Source organism: Hirundo rustica, chromosome 9 (genome assembly GCF_015227805.2).
Source record: "Hirundo rustica isolate bHirRus1 chromosome 9, bHirRus1.pri.v3, whole genome shotgun sequence".
Lineage (NCBI taxonomy): Eukaryota > Metazoa > Chordata > Aves > Passeriformes > Hirundinidae > Hirundo > Hirundo rustica.
In genome coordinates this window covers 9,497,243-9,516,533 of record NC_053458.1, presented here as the reverse complement: position 1 = coordinate 9,516,533, position 19,291 = coordinate 9,497,243, and the positions used below count along the sequence as shown (strand labels likewise).

The window sequence follows — 19,291 nt, the reverse complement described above, 5'->3', positions numbered from 1 at the left end:
AGAAGCAGTGAGGCTTAAAGCCAGATACGTGATCCTGAGAAACTGCACAGCTTCCTGTGCTACTGAAGATATTTAGGGCAAGAACAGAGCAGCCACCATGGCAAATGCCCTGCAGGCTGTTACCAAAAGCCATCTTACCTGGCAGGTCACAAGATAGGGCCTACTCTTCAGAGCGCTGTAACACAGAGCAGAAAACAAAAAATCCTGGAAGCCCATGGATTTAATAGTGGAACTCTTCAGTGAGATGCAGGAGAGAAATAACACTTACTGCACATGACAGTTTTCCTTGGGTATAAGTCAGCACTGAGTAATAGCAAATACAATCTCAAGCCAGGTATTAATGGCATTTGTATTTTAAGTAAGCATTCGAGCCAGCTTTTTTAACTTAGAGCAGTTGTCCTCTTAATCACAAGACTCAGGCCTTGATTTCATTTTTATTTTGAAAGCAAGTTGGGAAAGTTTACAAAACCTGACCAAGAAAAAAATTATGAAAATATTTAAGTGGATTCATCTTTGGTTACTTCTTATTGCAGTTCCAATAAAACATACACCATTTCTATAGTTCAAAAAAGTCAGAAGGTCAATCAACATAAAAACAAGAACGTGCTTTCTTTACATATTCATAAATATCTGCAATATTAGAAAAGTTGTTTTGCAAAGATTTTTTTTTCTGGCAGTGTTAACTTACTATTATACACAGGCTACAAACTTCTTCCTAAGCCTTTAATTACAAGTTCAGCTATTTACAGACTGCAAAATATTAAGACGTAAAACTCCTTCATAAATACGAAAATAGATCATCTCGCAAAGATCTTTATACTTAATCAAATATCTGGCTGCCCCTTCTCCCAAAAAAAAAAAAAAAGTTATTTGTTTTGCATAGAAATGTAGTGACATGCAATATAAACAATAGCATTAAGTGCAAACAGGAATTATTCAAGTGTCTTTAGTTGTACTGGCAAAAAATACCAATGTTCTGTTACACATAATACATCAATGCCTCTCCAACAAGTACAAGTCTGCTAGAGCCCCTTGGCTGTGCTGCTTTCGAGGGGCAGCAATTCACATGCATTCTCTTGGCTGCATTTTATCAACCTGCAACCACAACAAAAATAGCTTATAACAGACATTTAAATGAACTCAACATAGATTTAAAGTAAATTAAAACCATCTTTGATCTCTTCAGGGAGATGTGTAGCAATGTGTAGAAAGTACTTTAAAAGAGCAAGAACCGCTCCTGAAAAGTCAAAATCACGGTAAAATCCAATCACGATAAAACTTTGTCACATCACTATAAAACAAGGAGTTTACTGTCAGAAAATGGCCCTCTGTAGAAAAGCAACCTCAGTAAGCACAAAACCTAGGAATTTCTAGGTACAGCCTAAATTCAGCTTTATGCAGCCAAAGGGATGAGATGTAGTGACTTCCAGCTGCATCCTTGGAAACACTGGGTTTCAGCAACCACTTCGCAATTTTTAAAATGACCTTTTACTCCAGTTTCATACGTGTACCTCTTCCCATGCAAACTAATCCAGGAAAGGCCTGAGCAGCAGTCCTTGGCATTTCTGTTTCTGACATCTCCACTTCAGTACAAAAAGCCAGAAAAGTTGATAGTTGTGCCCAATGCATGTCAATTGGTTGTGCTTAGAGCGGACATTTAAGAAAATAAAATTTTAGCTGTGCTGCTTTGTAAGAGCTCTTCAGGGCAGGGAAACGTAAAGACAGCGGTGTAAGAGAACAGTGAGGTCACTGCAGTGGGTGCCCCAGGGCTCCCCAAGCCTGACTGCTCAAGCTTTGCAGTCAGTGTCAGAGGGCGGCAGGCTGCAGGATGAGGTGTCAGCACTGACAGCCAGGGCTCACTCAGGGGAGCCCCAGGGCAGGCAGAGGTGTGCGTGTGCTCTGGGTCAGGCTGCTGGACAGCTGCCCTCAGCCTGGTGATCCAAAAGTAAGCTACTCATTATTGCTTGTTTGTCTGAAGTCACACACCTAAATGCATCTTGTGACAGTAAAAGATGGTGCTGATGGTTTCCCTCCCTGAATATATAACTGTAGCAAAGATTAAAAAACAAAACAAAAACAGAACAAGCAAATGAAAACAAACAAACAAAAACCCCAAACAAATGAACAAAAAAACCCACTAAGCGAAAAAAACCCCAAACCCCAGCAGGCACCAGGCAGGTAACTGAGCTCTGGTGTTTCTCTGTTCTCTAAGGAAGTTACACACACACAGTGGCAGCCATACAAGCTGCTCTGCACTCTGCAGACATGATACAGAAAACAGAGACTACTCTACAGATCAGCACCTTCAAAGGCAGAGAGGTGTGGGCCAAAAGGGGTGATCTTAGTGAGCACAGGCATTTTCTCTTTCAGACTGCCAACAGCTGCCTAATCTGGCATGGACTGTATTAAATAACTCAGTATCACTGGGTTTCTCATTTCATTCATGGCAGCCACTGCAAAGGGAGAACTGCTGCTCCAGTTAACACACACTTCACTAGAGGAAGTCATAGCTGTAACACATAGAATAGCTACCTGCAACTCAGCAAAGATACACATCCCAACCAAGAAAGAACTAAGGCTTTCTCCATCCTTTCTTTGAGATGGGAGAAGAGTAGAAAGAGTCTGGCTTTCATCAGAGACTAGCTTACCGTATCCAGCCTTACAAGAGAGCAGGGAGAGTGTAACAAGCTACCTGGATGAAATTCTGGACTCCGCTGCATCACCATCTGCTCAGCAGTTGTGCAATGTTTACCTCACTTAGGAATGATAATACAGGTTAAAAAAACCCCATAAAATTTTAAAAATCCCTTGTCTTTTGGGATGATGATAGTGGAAAAGGGCAGGATGCTCTGCAAATGTCACAGAACAAGCTTTCCCACACACTGCATCCCAAAGCAGGGATCGCTGATGCTGGTTCCAGCAAGCAGCATTAAAGCTCATGTTGCTGCTTCTTTCACAGGTACCCGCTGGTGGAGGGAAGTAAAAAAAAAATAAAAAAATAGATCATCTTATTCAGTGACAGGAGAAACCAACAAAGACAGCAGCTTCTTTCTGTAGAGGAAACAAAAAGTCCATTTGGGACAAGCTAATTTCTTCAGTTTGACAATTCAAAGCCCTCCTGTGAGTTGTCCTCTCCAGGAGCACTTGTGGGGCTACAACACTGCTGGCAACTTCCCCTGAGCAGGAGATCCCTGTCGTCTGTCAAGCAGGCTTGTGAGGAGCCATCATTACTGCAGTGAAATCAGTGAGATGGGATGTTGTAGCAGAGAGGGAGGTGAATGTGACCCTTCTAGCTTAGTGATAATAGTCACCTGTGATGTAGCTACTGTATTTAACTATGCTGCAGAAACAGATCATGATGTCCACTCAGCTCTTCAGAGAAAAGAGCCCACCCCCTGCTAAAAGCTCAGTACAGCTGGTACTTTCAGGAGCAGTTTCTTCAGAAGCCCAGAAATGGCAATGCCTGGAATATGTTTCTCTGTGCCCTGGGCAATTCCTCCACATTTGGGCTGAGGTACATAAAGAGCTGTACAAGAACTTCCCTGCACAAATGTATTAAACATCATTACTAAATCCCAAGGGAAAATGAAACACCAGGGAACAGATTCTTCTTGTTAATTGCAAAGTACTTGTCATGTGACTCAGCCTGCAGATTGTGACCAGCATGAGGGGTTTTGTTTTTGCTCCTTTTGAAAGAAGAGCTTGTTTAATGCTACAACAGCATTCAAAGCAGCTCTGGGACTAGAGAGCATTCCTATCTGCTCAACATAGCTCGTAAAGACTTCTGTGCCTGTTTCTGAAACAGAGGCTCCAACTCACGTGCACTGATGCAGAATGTTAATGAAAAATCTGCAGTGGCTTAGAGCAGCTGTTCAGTTAGTGGAAGAGGGAAAAATCTAAGGGTCATTCTTCTCTACATGGAGCTTAAGACCTTAAAATGCCCCATGCTGGAAATCCAGGTCAAACTGTTTATGTGGTGCCTGCTCTGGCTGCTGCCTCTTGGAAGGACTGTGGGACCCACATGGCCATTCTGGCTGGAGTAGTTCCCCCCTCCTAATGCAAATCAGGAAAGGGAATAAGCACAATTTGAAATAAAGTTTTATAAAATAATCGGCCTTTTCAGACACTGTCTGCAGCTGTCCGACAGTCAGCTTCCACCATCCGTTGAGTCTCTTTCAAATGTGAAGCCCAGCACTGCAGAAAAATGGAGTTTAAGCAACTGGGAACAACTGTTCCTTCAAGGACACATTCAGTTTGAGCCCTCTCTTCATATGTCACAAGCTGACTTTGTGCTGCCACTTGCTGAGATGTTGGAGGAGGTCTGAGAGAACAGGGCAGGACTGTCCCCATCCTGCTCCCTGAAGGGCCATGCTTCTCTCTTCAGTTCAGTGGGAGGGCTAACACTGAACAGAGGCTTTGTAGACTCTAACAGAGCAATTTTCAGTAGATCATCTTCTACCTCCATCTCTTCAGAAGGGAGACAACCTGCAAACACTTGTGGGGAGCCACGTCCCTCAGAGTACACCGAGTTCTCCACTGGGAGCTTTTTGTAAGATAGTCGCCCAGACTGGGCCAGCACTAATGGTTGATCACATGCTGGATCTCCACATGTGTTCTCAACAGGGCAAAACCCATTTTCCTCCTGGGCCACTGGCCCATCTGAACAGTCCATATCCTCCTCTTGTCCTGGTGCAAGAAGAAACTCTGGTCTGTGAGGCTTGGCGTGAAAAGGGGGAATCTCTGACACACCATATTTAGTGCTACTCAAGAGTTTTTGCCGAACCTCTGCACCTAACTGGGCTGGGTCACACCTGCCAACAGTTGAAGACAGTCCCCCAAACAGGCCATACTCCTTGTGTGCTAATTCAGGAGAGAGTGGAAGCGATCTGCATCTCCTCCCAGGAAGAAGGGAAAGGTCTTGCCAGTCTGTGCTATATGCCTGCCGGAACTGGGACTGGCTGGCTTTCAGGCCTCCACCTGCCTCTGGAGAATGCAAGTCAAACACGAGGGAAATCACAGACTTGCTGGGCATGTCAAAGAATTTGATCTTTCCCCCCTTGAGGTCCTCCCGGGCATTGAAGGGGTTAACTTTCCGGCCTAGCCCTTTGCTTGGTGTGTAGTAGGGGTCCTGCACGTTGATCTTCCTGGAAGGTTTGCGGGAGAAGATATCCGACTGGCTGCGCGACAACCAGATGTTCCGCCGCGGACGGGGTGACTTGGGCGGGATCTTATCATCCAAGGAACTCAAACGTTTTACTCCTGGTCCTTTGTCAATTGAGCCTGAGTAGAAAAAGAGAAATACTCTTAGCTTAAAGAAGCTCTATATATTCTGCACCTGCTCACTCACAGAGCCTTCATGACAACTGTAAAGAAAAAAGCTGTGTTTCTGATATTCCAAACTATGTTCCATAAGCACATGTCTGCTCTTTCCTTTTAAGTTCCTGCACAGACACAAGTACACCATCCTCCTCTCCTCAGTGTATTTTAGAACCCCTGCAAACCTCCTTGCTGCCAGTGTACTGCCACAGCTGAGAGGGCACAGGGTGGTCTTGGAGAAGAACAATTTGCATGTTTCTAGATTTATTGTCCTGCAGAGATTGCACAAGGTCTGTTGGTGCTACTGACCACAAAAGAGAACCAGTACAAAACATAGTTGCCAAAGAAATCGGAACTTTTTCACCTTGACGAGAAACGTCTAAGACAAAAAAAAAAAAAAAAAAGTCTCTCCTTGTACCATGCAGATTTTAAATCATTCCATCCCAGCCTTCTTTCAGTACATTATCCAATACAAAACTGGAGGTATGAGAGTGTGATCCTAATGAATTGGAGTTTAAATGTTGTACATGTGCCTGTGTATTTGCACCCATTGCACACACACACATTTATAAATAAAAGCTGTATCACTAGATTAGGATGAGAAACTGGTAGATGTTAACTCCCCAAGTGTTTGGGGACATGCATCTGTCACAGGCTCTCGAGGTGCCTCTAAAGAGCCACTTTAGAGCAATAACAAATGGGTATAAAGATAGCTCCTTTTGATTACCATTTCCTGAATAAGCACATATGGATTTTCACTTTTCCCTTTAAATATTGCCACAGTTTAGACTACAGCCATTCCACATAGGAAAGACTATGCGAGTCAAAGAACAGCATGTAACACTTTGAGAAATATTTGTTTTGTACATGTACTCCAAAGGGAAAATGCCAGAAAAAAAACACCAAACCCCAAAAGAAAAGACCCGACCCAACCCAAACAAAAAACCCTAAACAAACAAACATTCCTTTTTAACTCATACCTCTTTTAGATGTTTTCCAGGTGTGGGAGAATTACCACATGCATTAACTCTATGTGGTTTGACATAGAGAAAAATTATTTCAATCTACAACTTTATTACAGATAGATAGGTATGTCCACACATTGTAAATCCACATAATATAAGGAACTTTTTTTTTAATGTACTCTTAAGTTTCTAACGCCAGAAGTGTACTAACATAAACCACCCAAGACAGAATACAGCCCAGGCTACAAGAGTTTGCTCCCCACACCAGGTGGCACCAGACAGCTTTAGAGAAAACCTTTCAAGGCCAACTTTCCCAAGCAGACCTGGGACTCATCTTTTCTTGTCTTTCAGAGTATTTCTAGGTACTTTATAATACTCTTGCATCTTCTGTGCTCTTCCTCCTGAAGGAATTTAAGAAGCCTCTAAATGTTACACGTAACATACACCGAAGAAATTATGTATATGTACAAAGTATTGCTGCAATAAAACTAAAGTGGATGGATTTTCATATACTATTAGCAACTTACAAACCCAATCCCAAATAGACTCTAAATTTCCTCTCAAGGTCTTGGCAACAGAATATTATCAGACACTTTAAGAAACAGCTGGTTTTTTGCACCAAAGGAAATTCTGCAATTCAAAGTAGCTGCAGAAGAATTGCTCCAGAATAATTTTCAGGGTTCGTGTAAAATTATTTATAGACCACAAATAAAGCCATATATAACCAAAATACCAGTTTTCAAAATACAAAGCTTTTTTTCTTGCTGTGAGCACACAGCAATGTTTGTACAATACAGACACTTACCTTTTGGTTTTCTTTCACTGTTGTCAAGGTTCAAGAACTTTCTGTCTCTCTCTGAGTCCTCATTTCTCAGGCGGTTTAACATTTCCTCCAGTGTTTTGACAATATCAGCAAATGAAGGACGCAGCTTTGGATCCATCTGTGAATGCACACAAATCAAATAAGTCCATGTGTGTTTGTCCATGCTATTCTGCTTACATAGTGGACAGAGAGAGGGCCAATCTGAGGAAATTCAAAATGGTTTTAAGTGTGTTGCCATTAAAAAGAAAATCTACAGAAAGAAGGGGGAAAGCAGTATTCTATTACGCCTCTCACATTTAATCATCAATCTGTAAATATTCTGTGAAGAGGAAAAATTTTAAATTGAAAAGGTGGGGAACTGTCAGATTCATGGCTTGTGATGGGGTTGGTTGTTTTGCTTGAAACAGCTTGCATAATTCAGGATTTCTTTCTGGACTCTGGTTATCAAACAGAGATTATGTACCAATGTTATTTCAAAAGGATTACACAAAACAACATGGCTATTTAAAAGATTGCAATTCTTCCATCATCTCCTTGTGGCTTTAATTAAAATGCACCTAAATAGCACTGCTGATCTTAAAGCTGAAAATGTTGTATTTCTCCATCTGTTAATTAGCCATACTACTCAGCGTACTGGTCTATGCTGTAAGGAAGCAAGGGTGGTTATATAATTTGACAAAGTTATAAATGGGGGAAAAGAAAAATCAGTCTTTCCCAGGTAAAATATTCCCCCTGGTCATCAATATGTATTAGTCTGTATTTCTCAGTATGTGTTTATTTATTCACTTTAGCAGATACAGATCTCTAAACAAAGCTCAACACTAAAATTGTACCACTGGGCAAGCAGCTTCCTTTAAGAAGTAAATCTGAAGGCATTTCACGATTTTGAGCATTGACTCTGGATATATGTCACAGGCTTCACTACATCTAATTCAGCAGCAGAAAGTTAACTACATTCCAGTAATAAAAACGATTCTGTTTGACCTGATTGCTGTTTCCAGCCTTCTAAAGGCTTTTTCAGAGTGGACAAGCCCAGACAGATCTCACCTCTACAATGGGAACAGTAGTGCTTTGTACCCAACAAACCCCAAAGACCTCGCCGATACTGCCCTGCAGGTTGTTTGAGATGGATTTTCTGAAGAGAACTGGTGTGATCAGCAATGCCAGAACACCTTCGAGCAAAAGGGAGAAAGTGCTAAAAATTCATATGTACAGTAATAATACCAAACAAAGAAACCACACTTGAAGAGCTCAAGAGCAGCAAGAAAATTGTTCTGAAGCAGCAGCTGGAATTTCCTGGCATTGGAAAATATTTTTCTGCATTCCCTGTTTCACTGAAAGAGTAGGGCAGGGGCAACACTGGAGCACACACTGTACTCTGACAAACTTACTAATTTGGGAATCTTGGGGAGCTGTTGCAAGCTACAGGAAGTTAGAGGAACTAACTTGGCTATTTTAATTTGTGCTAGGTAAGATCTAAGACAAGAGCAGCAATGGAAAAGTTACTCAGAGCAGCGTGTGCCTCTTCCATCCCTGAGCAGTCCAGATCCTGCTCAAATGGAAGAGAAAGTTCCTTCTCAAAGCAGCAGCTGCCAAAGGCTTAGCTCATCCTGGTAAGCTTTTTGCATGATCATTTATGATTAAGTTTATTAAAGATTCCCACAAATAGGTTTACAATTGTTGGGTGCTTAGGTGTTTATTTACAAACCCCCACACTTTATAACAGTAAATTAAATTTTAATCCACTACTCATACATGTCAGTTTTTACTGACATGTCATGTTTTAGGGAACCTTAAAACACATTTCCTGGCTGTAGAAAATTCAAGGTCTTTGCACATTAATTCAGCTAGGCTATACAGTTCACACCTTGTTGACCTATTAAATAATAAAAAGTTACATAAATGTCCATGTCTGAGAAAAAAATTACCTCACTGATTACCTCTTAGTGAAGCACAGCATGCTGAGGAAGATATAAGAAAGCCTTATCTGTTTACTCCACTTTCCTTCTCCTAGGTGAGAGGTATGTGAATTCCAGCATGCCCCACACTGAAATCAGCATATTAATGGCTGGATCACAAGACAGTAATTTCCATTTCAATTCAGCAAAGGGACATTTATTATACAGGAAGCTGCATTTGACAATAATGAGTTAGTAGAAAACCCCTTTTCTCTGAGCACGCCAAATTCTTACGTGACAATATAAGGTCACTGCCCCTTCCTTCATGAGCAGCTTTACTCTGAATTTCTGAGCTAAAAATTTGCTTTGAATCATGCACCATGTGTTTGGATGCAATACCACTTCTGGAGTCTGCAGGTGGGAGCTGAGCTTTCCAAAGTGAAATCCTACCTCTAACCAAACCCTTTAGTGCTCATGTAACCAAAGCACTTCATAAACACGAGTGAGATGTACCACTGTCCAGGCAAAGCAAGCTCTGATGTACTAAGGTGAAATAAGAGGAGTTCAGTAGCTCATCCATAGTAAGTTCCACAGACACTTTTAGAATTAAATTATGCTACATGGTGCCAAGAGCAGCAGTCATTGCCCATATTCTCACCTTTGTACCACTCTCTCCTTGAGCATGGGCTTTTGTACTAATACAAAGTAAAGAGAGGGGTCGGGTCAAAAATAACCAGCAAAAGCACAAAGATATGAGACGTCTTAAAAGCACTCACTTAGACACAATGCTGGCATCAGTTCTTGCACAGCCTGGTTGTGAATCCAGGGCCAAGTTTTCTGCAGTAAAAGTTTTTAGTTTCCTCTAAGTTGAGCAAACTGGACATCCCCAACTTCAGTTGAATGTAGTGGAAGCTCAGGTTCTCTTATTTTATATAAACTGGTTTACTGTACATTGGTACGAATAACTCTGTTACAGGATAACCAGCAGAAGAGATCTACTGACCTGGAGTTTTCACAATAAGGAGCCAGGAAGGCATCCAGCACTATCACAATTTGACTTGAATAATTGCCAGAAAATTTTCTCCATACAGCACATGGCCTATAGCCTTACAGATATTAAATCACTTCAGTCCAAGTTTGGATTTTCTAACAGAGGGTAAGGATTTGGATGTCAACCTCCTTTTCCAAAAGGCATCAGACACTTTAGAATACTTTAATGCCTGCTTTTGATTTGTTTGTCCCCTCTGTAAGAGCAACTCAGTCCCTCCTTCATAGCTCAGTAGGTCTGCACACAACAGCCGGATTTTGTCAGCCCGAGGGTTACCCAGTGTCAATGGCATCCAACTGGTTATGATCAGCCTGAGCAGCCTGCAAGAAGCTGTTCAGTGTGCCAGACCTGTTTGTTTGGCATGACACAACACAGAATTGCAGAAACACAAGACAGACCTTTTAGCAAGGGGAATGGAAGGGTTATAAACACTGAAAGGGACTTTCTGGGTTGTCACAAGGTACATTGCTTCTATAGGTAGGTTCTTCAAGTCTCTTCTGTAAATGCTTTAAGCTTTATCTTCAAAAGCCAGAGGGATTTAGAGAACTCCAGTTCAGGCCTCTCCCCCTCGAGTAAGACACTTACGTTACAGCAGTTGAAGGCCAGCTGCAGGAAGTCAGGAGGACAGTCTCCCACCATGTGCTGGAAGGAATCATAATCTAATCCAAAATTCTGTACAAATGACAACAGAGAATATAGACATAAATGAGTCTTCTATCTAGCTCAAAACATCTTCTTAGGGGGTCCCTATGTGAAGTTATCAGGAATAACCATGAACACCTTCCTCAGCAACCACATAACAGAGGAGTTTGAGGAAACTCCATGCACACTCCAAAGTGCAGCATTCCCAGTGGAGACTGCTGATACAGGACAGCTGTAAGAGAGTGGGCTGACATCAAAGCCCATCCTTCTTCCTGGGTTCAATTGCAATCCATTGCACTTGAAATGTTGCCTGTGTGGATTTGGAAACAATACTGTATACTATGATGTTTCACTGTAGTGGCTTTCCTAGTGCAAATTAACAGCCTACTCTCAAATTAGAGGCTTTGCTATGATGGAAATGCATCAGTTAAAATAGGTAACTTTTCAGTGGATGGTAGGCTGGTAATACAAATTATCCAGTTCCTTAAGGGCATGTCTATAAAATTTGAAGGGCAGACTAAAATAGAACCTTTTATTTATTGCAGTTCAAGACCTAAGCAATTTTCCATTCTGAGAAATAGAGGAGGATAGACAACTTGGAATAACCCCCACAGAGGGTCAAAAGCTGCCCTGTAGATGGGATGAATAAAGAAAAAGTATCTTTAATTAGTCAGTCATAGCTCAGATCCACAGTGCTTAGCAGAGTCTACACAAAAATAAGGGTGAACCTTATTTTAGCTGCTGTTAACACAGCTCCTGCTCCTTTCACAAGGAGGGGGATGCTTAGTGCCAAAAGTGCCTTGTGAACCTGGCAAGAAGTCTACATGAGCTATCACTCCACAAAAGGAAGAGTTTGCATTGCAATGCTGCTGCCAGTTAGGGGCAGAAAGGATTCCCATGAGGATTGCAGCTGCACAAAGTCTCTGAAAAAGTGTCTTCAATGGAGCTTCCTACAATAACAGCATAAAGAGCAAAAGCTTTTTACAGGCTATTTTTAATGTCACACCTATCCATCCTATCTTTGACAGCAGTGGCAGAAGTTCTAAAGGCTGAGCCGTTATCGTGGCAGACTCACCACCTCCCCCCAATGTTATAAACACAACCACTCACCTCTGTGCGAGGGAGATAGTCTGGGTCTGCCTGTATTCTTGCTATAATCTCACACAGAATGATGCCATAGGAGAACACATCTGCCTGAGAGAGAAAAAAAATTAATAGACACATGGTTCAGCTGTGAATACCCAGCGTTCTTATCTGCCACTGAGTTTCTCCTTACCCCAAATGGCTATCGTGAAACAACACCACAGCCTCACAGCACTGAGCAACTGCATTAGAGCTAACATTTTCCACGTGAAGAAACCCATGCTCGCAGAAAGCATTCTTGTTGCACAAATAGCGATGATAAAATTAAAATTCTTTCAAGAAAAAAAAGAAAAACCCACCAAACCACTTTTAATTCTGCAATGCAAGAAATTAAAAAATAAAGAAATCCTTATTTGCACGAAGAACAGTGAAGTTCCATTTGATGTACTACACGTGGGAATAATTAAAAACATAGCAAAAAAATTACATGCCCATATATCACTGTGGTTAGAAATGAACACGAGTCACAGCCTAGCCAGAACATTAATGCTGTTTTTAAGAAAAATCACATTTTCCTCTTCTTGATTCAATACCTCTGGAGAAAACTGTCTTCCCAAAGCTTGAGATATCTAGCAGCACTATATATCAGGTTTAATTTCCATGATGTTTAGTAACCACTTTTCTGACTACCTCTGGAGCTGCACAGATTCCTCTAGATTTCCACCCACCTCAATTTTTCAGGTAATAAAATTTAGGAAAACATGGAATACAAGTCTACAGGGCAGAAGCATGAATCCCTCACCCTTTATGTATCAGGCTTGTTTATATGTCACCTGTCATGCTGATGAGGCATGACATCTGCTTCCTCTTCAGTCCTTCCCATGGTAGGGTTAATGAAGAATGTGGTACCATAGATTTGGGTACTTTATTATTAATTTAGGTCACTATTAATTATTATTATCATTTATTAATTAAACACTTTTTAATGCTTTGAAATGGTAATTATTCCATTCATTACTGAGATAGTTACTGCTTTCCTGCAAGTTAAAAGTACCACCAATTAAACAGATTATTAACTACGAGATATAGAGAGGTGCAGGATGTGGGCTTTATCAGAAAAGCTGCACTGGCAGAGCTGAAGTAATGGAGACAAAAATCCTATGTAAAGAAGAGATTGATTGAAAACACCATTTCTAAAATGGTGTGACCTGATCCTCCTCTGAAAAAAAACATTTCCCAATGACACAAACAGGAAAACTTAAAAAAACCTTTGGAGAACATTTTGTCTTATCAAGGTATTTTACCTTACAACGTGCTGCATTATATTTTGGATACATATATACACACACACATACACAGAGAATTGTGCAAGTTTACATACAGACCTTTTACTTCTACCCAGATTTCACTAGTGGATAGTCAGGGAAACAACTTCACTACATTTCTCAGACTTGGTAAAATTAAATTGTGTTAGGTCAACAAAACATTACTATATTTCAGTATGTGGGGTGTTTCAGAATGGAAATAGCATAACAGAACAATCCTAAAGCAAATTCTATTTCCATATAAGATTAAACACCATGAATTAAAAATACTAGCTGTTTAATTCCCACTCTCCCTTAGTCTGAATAATCTACTGAGTACAGAAACATCACAAGTGCAAACAACAATAGTTTTAATACAATGGAAATTCTAAATCTTGCATACCACTACAGAAGAAAAATATTTGTCAACTAACTGCATTTATATAATGTACCTACCTTTTCATTGTAGGGCTCATCTCTGAGAACTTCTGGTGCCATCCAGAAAGGTGAACCCACAACTGGTAACTTCTCACTATATAGATGGGGGTTAGATATGGGTGGGAGGTGATGGGAGAGAAGGAAGAACCATTAATTAAATTCTCAAACATTGCTACTAACTTTCCCAATCAATTACTTCAATCAATTATATTTTACTTCCAGTTTTTAAGTGCCCAGCCACTTTAAAAGAATGTTTTATTTTAAGGTTGCAGCTGTTCAATAGTTTTTATTGCCTAACTCTTGGCAGAGTTGGCTCCTTCATCTGTACATAAAAAGGTTTGCGGACCTCAGTTTTGGGCTAGATGCCAAGTTCTCCATTCATCCAGCAAGATGTGCAGGTATCCATCCCTACATGTATATGCAGCTCTAAATGAAGTCAAACTTATTTATTATTAAAATAATAAAGATGTGAAAACTGTATTTAAAAAAATAAAAATCAAGATGGACCAGATGTATCCTTTAATATGGAAAAATTAAAAGTAATCAGAATAGACCCAATTTGAAAAACTTGCAGTTTCCATAAAGCTGAATACTGGGGTCTTAAGAAAGGCTCCAGCCTGTCCCCAAGCTGATCTTGAGGGAACACCTACTTAAAAAAGAAAGGCCTCTGGAGGCCTCAAAGTAGCATGCTTTGTTACCAGCAAATTGGAAAGAACAAAGCTGCATTTGAAAATGGGGGTAGAATTAGCCAAATACAAAATAGTGTCTAATGTAGCAATTCTATTATGTTGCTGGTTTTAGTCTCAAGCTACCTTAACTGTAATCTCAGTTTTCAGGGCATCTCAAAGCTGGGTATTAAGGACACCTTAAGGCACCTGTAGTGTCTTCCTGATTTTGTGACGGGTTCATGTGAATACAGCTGAAGCTTCCAGCACCTCATAGGGTGCTCCACAGTAGCTATAAGACAGACATTGACTGTACTTATCAATAGTCTGTAAATTAAGATGTTCAGTTTGTTAAGCTTTTGGATGCAGTATTTCACCAATATTAATGTAAGCCTTCAGATCTCTCAACATAGAGTTTTAGGATATGTGCAGTTTAAAAACTGTGTGTGGCTGAGATCAACTTCTATTGTTTTCTTTGCAGTCAGAAATGCTGGAAGGCTTTTATTTATTTTACGCAGAAGCACACACTGGAGAAAATCTGACAGCACATTTCACAGTCAGAACACTCTGCAATACACAAGTCAATATAGAGAGAACAATGAAATCCTTGTCCTTGATCTCTCTAATGGAGGGATGACAAAAGAACTATTTTCAATTGTGACAATAGCTTGTGACAGTCCCCTGTGCATTCCTCAAATGAGTTAAGATTATAATTTCATCCTAGAGAAAATGAGCTACTGTTAGACAGTAATTTTATAATTAATTTTATTTTACTCTGTTATAATCCTGGATCTTAAAAACCAACCCAGAGGTTAAATAAGAATAATGCTGGAATGCCACCGGATACTGTTCATGAAAGTACAAAGAAGCTAAAGTTGCTTGAAATCAATGAATGACATTTATTAGAAAATCATCCCAATCCAGAATGTTGTACAGTATTTTTGTATTTGCTTTGTGTTTTGGGGTTTTTTAAATCCACAGTTCCCAAGCACCAGCTTAAAAGATCTGCCAAAAAGCTTGAGCAAATCCTTTAGTGATTGGAACATTTTTGAAGAATAAATGTCACCACTAAATATCAAAATGGACAGAAATTAAGGCTGGATCATTCTGGCTATCCAGCCTGCAGTTCCAGACTGAAGACTGAGGGTATTTTTTGAAAATTCTATACCAGAGTGCAATAACAGCCCCAGGGATCTGGCTCATTAGAGCATGTGACCTGCACTTGCACTAGAACTCTCACTCCATTTAGATTAGCTTGCATACCTGTGATCAGGAATTTTCTCTGCTAAACCAAAGTCTCCAACTATTGCTGAGTATCCATTCTCATCATGTTTGATTAAGCAGTTCTGGAAAAAAACAAAACAAAGCAAAAACCAAACAGAAGAGTTATTGTCTGGGTGTGAAACCTCTATAAAATTCCAGATTAAAAATAGATAAAACAAGACTACAAATATAGTTTGGAAGATATCAATCTGTGAGAAGCTTTTGTCTGAGAGCTACAACCCTTTCCCCCACCATCCCCCTGCACAATCACATGTCTGTCAAACTTAAGATGCTGCAAACAGCCTTCCACTTAGCTAATAATCCACTTTAAAACTTGCTGAGAAGGCAGGCAGCCGCAGGCAGCACATACCCTGCTAGGTTTTAACAAGAATTATGATTTAACTCCCTTATGCTCAAATATGCAATACATGCTGTTCACTATGACACCTTACATTTTCTCTTTACAATTTGCCTGTATCTGACCAGAATACAAGATCAGAGCAGACTCTAAATGCCTTTATTTATTTTGCTACATTAACTACTGAAAAGGAACTCACTGCTTTGCAGTAAACTTCCATCAGAAAAATATGTGACCAAGTTATGTGTGCTTTTAGAGTAATTTTTTTTTTATTTTACAATATATCATAAGACATGATTTAAGAGAAAAGTCTAATAGGGAAATGCTGTCAGTCTTTTCTTTTCACGTGCCCTCCAGTGCCAGGATGGAGGGCAACTTAAGGGCACAGATAATTGTGCTCTAACAGCATCACATCACATACAGGGCATTATTGATTTCTTTTTGTTATTTATTTACAGCTCTGAGAAATATGCTTTGACCATTCAGTACCCCATCTTTTCCCATTTCACCAAAGGAATCGATAGCTGATTCCCTGCATTTTGTTCTGTCCTGCAATAGGTAGAACAAAACAGAATTCACTCCTTTCCCACATGCTTGTTCTGTATCCTTCTGTGGGCAGTACAATAGCAGTGACAGGGAGCAAACCCACTGCCGGCTCCTACCGAGTGGTACCCTGCATTAATTAGCTAAACAGCAGGAGACACTTTCTGGCTTTATTGTGCCTGGGTATACAAAAGCCCCTCGCTGACCCCAAAGCATTAGCTTGTCTGTATAATGCAACTACCAAGAAAAGTGAGTCCCTTGTCTAAACGATCAAGTTCAGGTCATCACTGTTTACATTATTCAGAGACTGTCGAGGCTCAGGCCATGAAGTGAGTTTTCCTCCTGCCAATTAAAAGGTTAAGTGAGCCACTCCTGCAATCGTGTAAAGAAAATGCATGCCAGCCTCTTGAAACACATGCCAGGCTCCTGAGATGCAAACCTTTGTTTGTTTAGCATGACTCAAATATAATAACTACAGTTAGTCTGGGGATTCATAAACATGTACCAAGTTAAATCAACTGTGCTTGCCCAAAGAGCAGCAAAGCTTCTCAGTTGCAGGCTTTGCTATCTTTAATCAAAGAGCGCATTCATTCAGCTCGCCTCTCTTTAAACATTTGGTCACTGTAAGTGGACTTAAAACTGAGAAGGATAAAACTACTGAAAAGTCTTACTCAAATGATTCAGACAAGTGGAATTTCATTATGTACCACACACAAACAAATCTATGAGGATACCAAAGATTTTGCAGTGTTCATGAAGGCTGATACTATCTTACGCAGGAAAAAATTTAGGTTACTTTTCTGCCATAGATTTCTCAGCCACTAAAAATTATTCTTAATTCAACATTTACTAAAAAAACCCCTCTATAATTCATAAACACCGGTTTTGAAATGTAGATTTCCTTCTTGCATTATACCTTTGATTATTTACATTTTATTCATTTTGAGAAGCAAGACTGCAGTATTAATTTCACCTTCTGGGTTTTAGGGATTGCGATTCTCCAATAACCCCTGATCTCCAAAATTCTGAGGAAACGTTTACATCCCAACTAAAAACTATTTTCAACATAACTAAAAATCTGTCTACTGATCTTATAATAATTTACAAGGCTGCTTTGATACCAAAAGGAAGCTTAACTGAAACATCATCATGACAGGAAATATTCCTTCAACTTCTTACCAGTACCTAATCACATCCCATTAGACAGTGATACATCCACTGAAGCTGAACAACCCTACCCCCCAGCAAGCCCCAGGCAGCATCAGCTTTCAGGTGCAGCACTCAACTATTGCACAAGTAGGTTATTCTAGATAACTCCTACATTAAATCAGTGCTGTCTGACAGCTCTGAGCCCCTTCCTCGATGAGCAGGATTTGCCCACAGCAGAGCCAGGCTCCTTTCAGTGCAAGCGTTTGGAGAAACCCAACAGCACAGACACCCCACTGCGGGGGGATCCACAGCTCCTGCAGGACAGGCCACTCCACCAGGAGAAGGCAGTGGGGGAAAACCTTGGGCAACATTCCTGCTGTAGAGTTCTGATGAGCTGTTCTGCCGTGGTGGGCTGCACACACTGGTCTCTCTCATTAGTGGACACTTGTCTTTTGTTTGCACATGAAGTGCTGAGTGTGAATTTAAATTCATTAGGATACGTGTTCCAATACAAGAGTGACTTTTTTATTCATACTTAAATCAGCCACAGGCAGGTGACATGTACCATACAATAAAATTCCAGTGTCACTACAAATGCTCATTGTAGTGAAACTAAACTGATTTAATTAATCTGAGGCAATTTTTTACGTAGCTAAGCACTGATTTCCTAGAGTCCAGAAAGAATGAAAGCCCATTCCCAGCAAAATCAGTAGTAAACCCTTTCTACATACACCAGCATGGTTGGATGTCACTTCTCCAGCCTGTACTGCTCATTCACGGCATGGTTGTGTAGATGGTAAAGCTGCATTCTCTGTGAGATCCTCCAAGTCAAGGCAAACCCTCAGCACCACCATACTCCTCCTCCACACTTCCCACCCTAGGAATGCCATTACACAAAGCCAGGCCAAACCCACAGCACAGATATTGGAGCTACCAGATTTAAGATGCAATTCATAAATAGCTGACATAACACAGCCCACTGTGGTTCATGTGCACTCAATGAAAGACACAAAGAATTCACATTCTACCAAGAAGATAAATCAAGATCAAAAAGAGACAAAGCTTCGGTAGAGACGAAAAGGTTGCAAAGAGCTTTTGAACTTCATCTAGAGGTGGCAACCTAGTAGGAAAGGTACAAGAGTACAAACTGCACTGCTTCTTCTAACAAAGTGATACTTTTCAGTTTCTGTAAAAAAAATAGTATATCGGTGTGATATGAAGAAGTTCCATTAATGGATTTTAACTCAGAGATGCAAGAGTTCAAACCCCTCACTAGTGCAAAGAGCCTCTCAACAACTGCCTATGAAATGAAATGCCAAGCAACTTCACAACACGAGCTTTGAGAAAGCACTTTGACTTACTTTTGCACTATTTGTATAAGCTGCAAGGCAATAAAACCTGGTGACCTTTTCAGGCTTTCTTTCTGGACCTCTATAGACAGGGATGTTCTTTCCTTTGGCAGCTCACGTAGTCAAAGAGGGCAGTATTTGACTTCAGTTGAGTTTTTGAGGGTTTTTTTCCCCCTGTCAAAATAGGGACCTCATCAGTCCTTCCTGAGGCAGTCTCTTAATAGAAGCAAGGAGTTCTGTATGTGAGTTCGAAAGAGTTAACAGAGCTGTTTATGCAGACAGATGTGAAAGAACATAAAGCACCCTTTGTGTGTTACAGGAGCTTAACATCTGCTTTGCACAGCATAATCCTAAAATGAATGCAATATTCTACTCTCCCTTTTATATAAACAAAAATGAAAATAGACCCAAGAGTTTCAGAGTTAAAAATAAGTTGCTTAGATGAAG

The 19,291-nt window shown here is 40.4% G+C and overlaps 1 protein-coding gene across 3 annotated transcripts in view; it reads right to left on the bottom strand.

Annotated features, from left to right (window-relative positions):
- Positions 1 to 210: 210 nt before the first annotated feature.
- TESK2 (testis associated actin remodelling kinase 2) overlaps positions 211 to 19,291 on the bottom strand; it is a 79,119-nt gene continuing 60,038 nt past the window's right edge. For 2 of the 3 annotated variants that reach the window (XM_058421719.1, XM_040072640.2), the window contains exons 6-11: positions 15,446 to 15,528; positions 13,536 to 13,611; positions 11,803 to 11,886; positions 10,636 to 10,722; positions 7,087 to 7,222; positions 211 to 5,280 (exon numbers count right to left, since the gene is read on the bottom strand). In XM_058421719.1, the coding sequence (XP_058277702.1) occupies positions 4,268 to 5,280; positions 7,087 to 7,222; positions 10,636 to 10,722; positions 11,803 to 11,886; positions 13,536 to 13,611; positions 15,446 to 15,528 (1,479 nt within the window). In that variant the 3' untranslated portion in view covers positions 211 to 4,267. The remainder of the gene's footprint in view (positions 5,281 to 7,086; positions 7,223 to 10,635; positions 10,723 to 11,802; positions 11,887 to 13,535; positions 13,612 to 15,445; positions 15,529 to 19,291) is intronic. The other variant, XM_040072639.2, reaches the window with a different exon arrangement.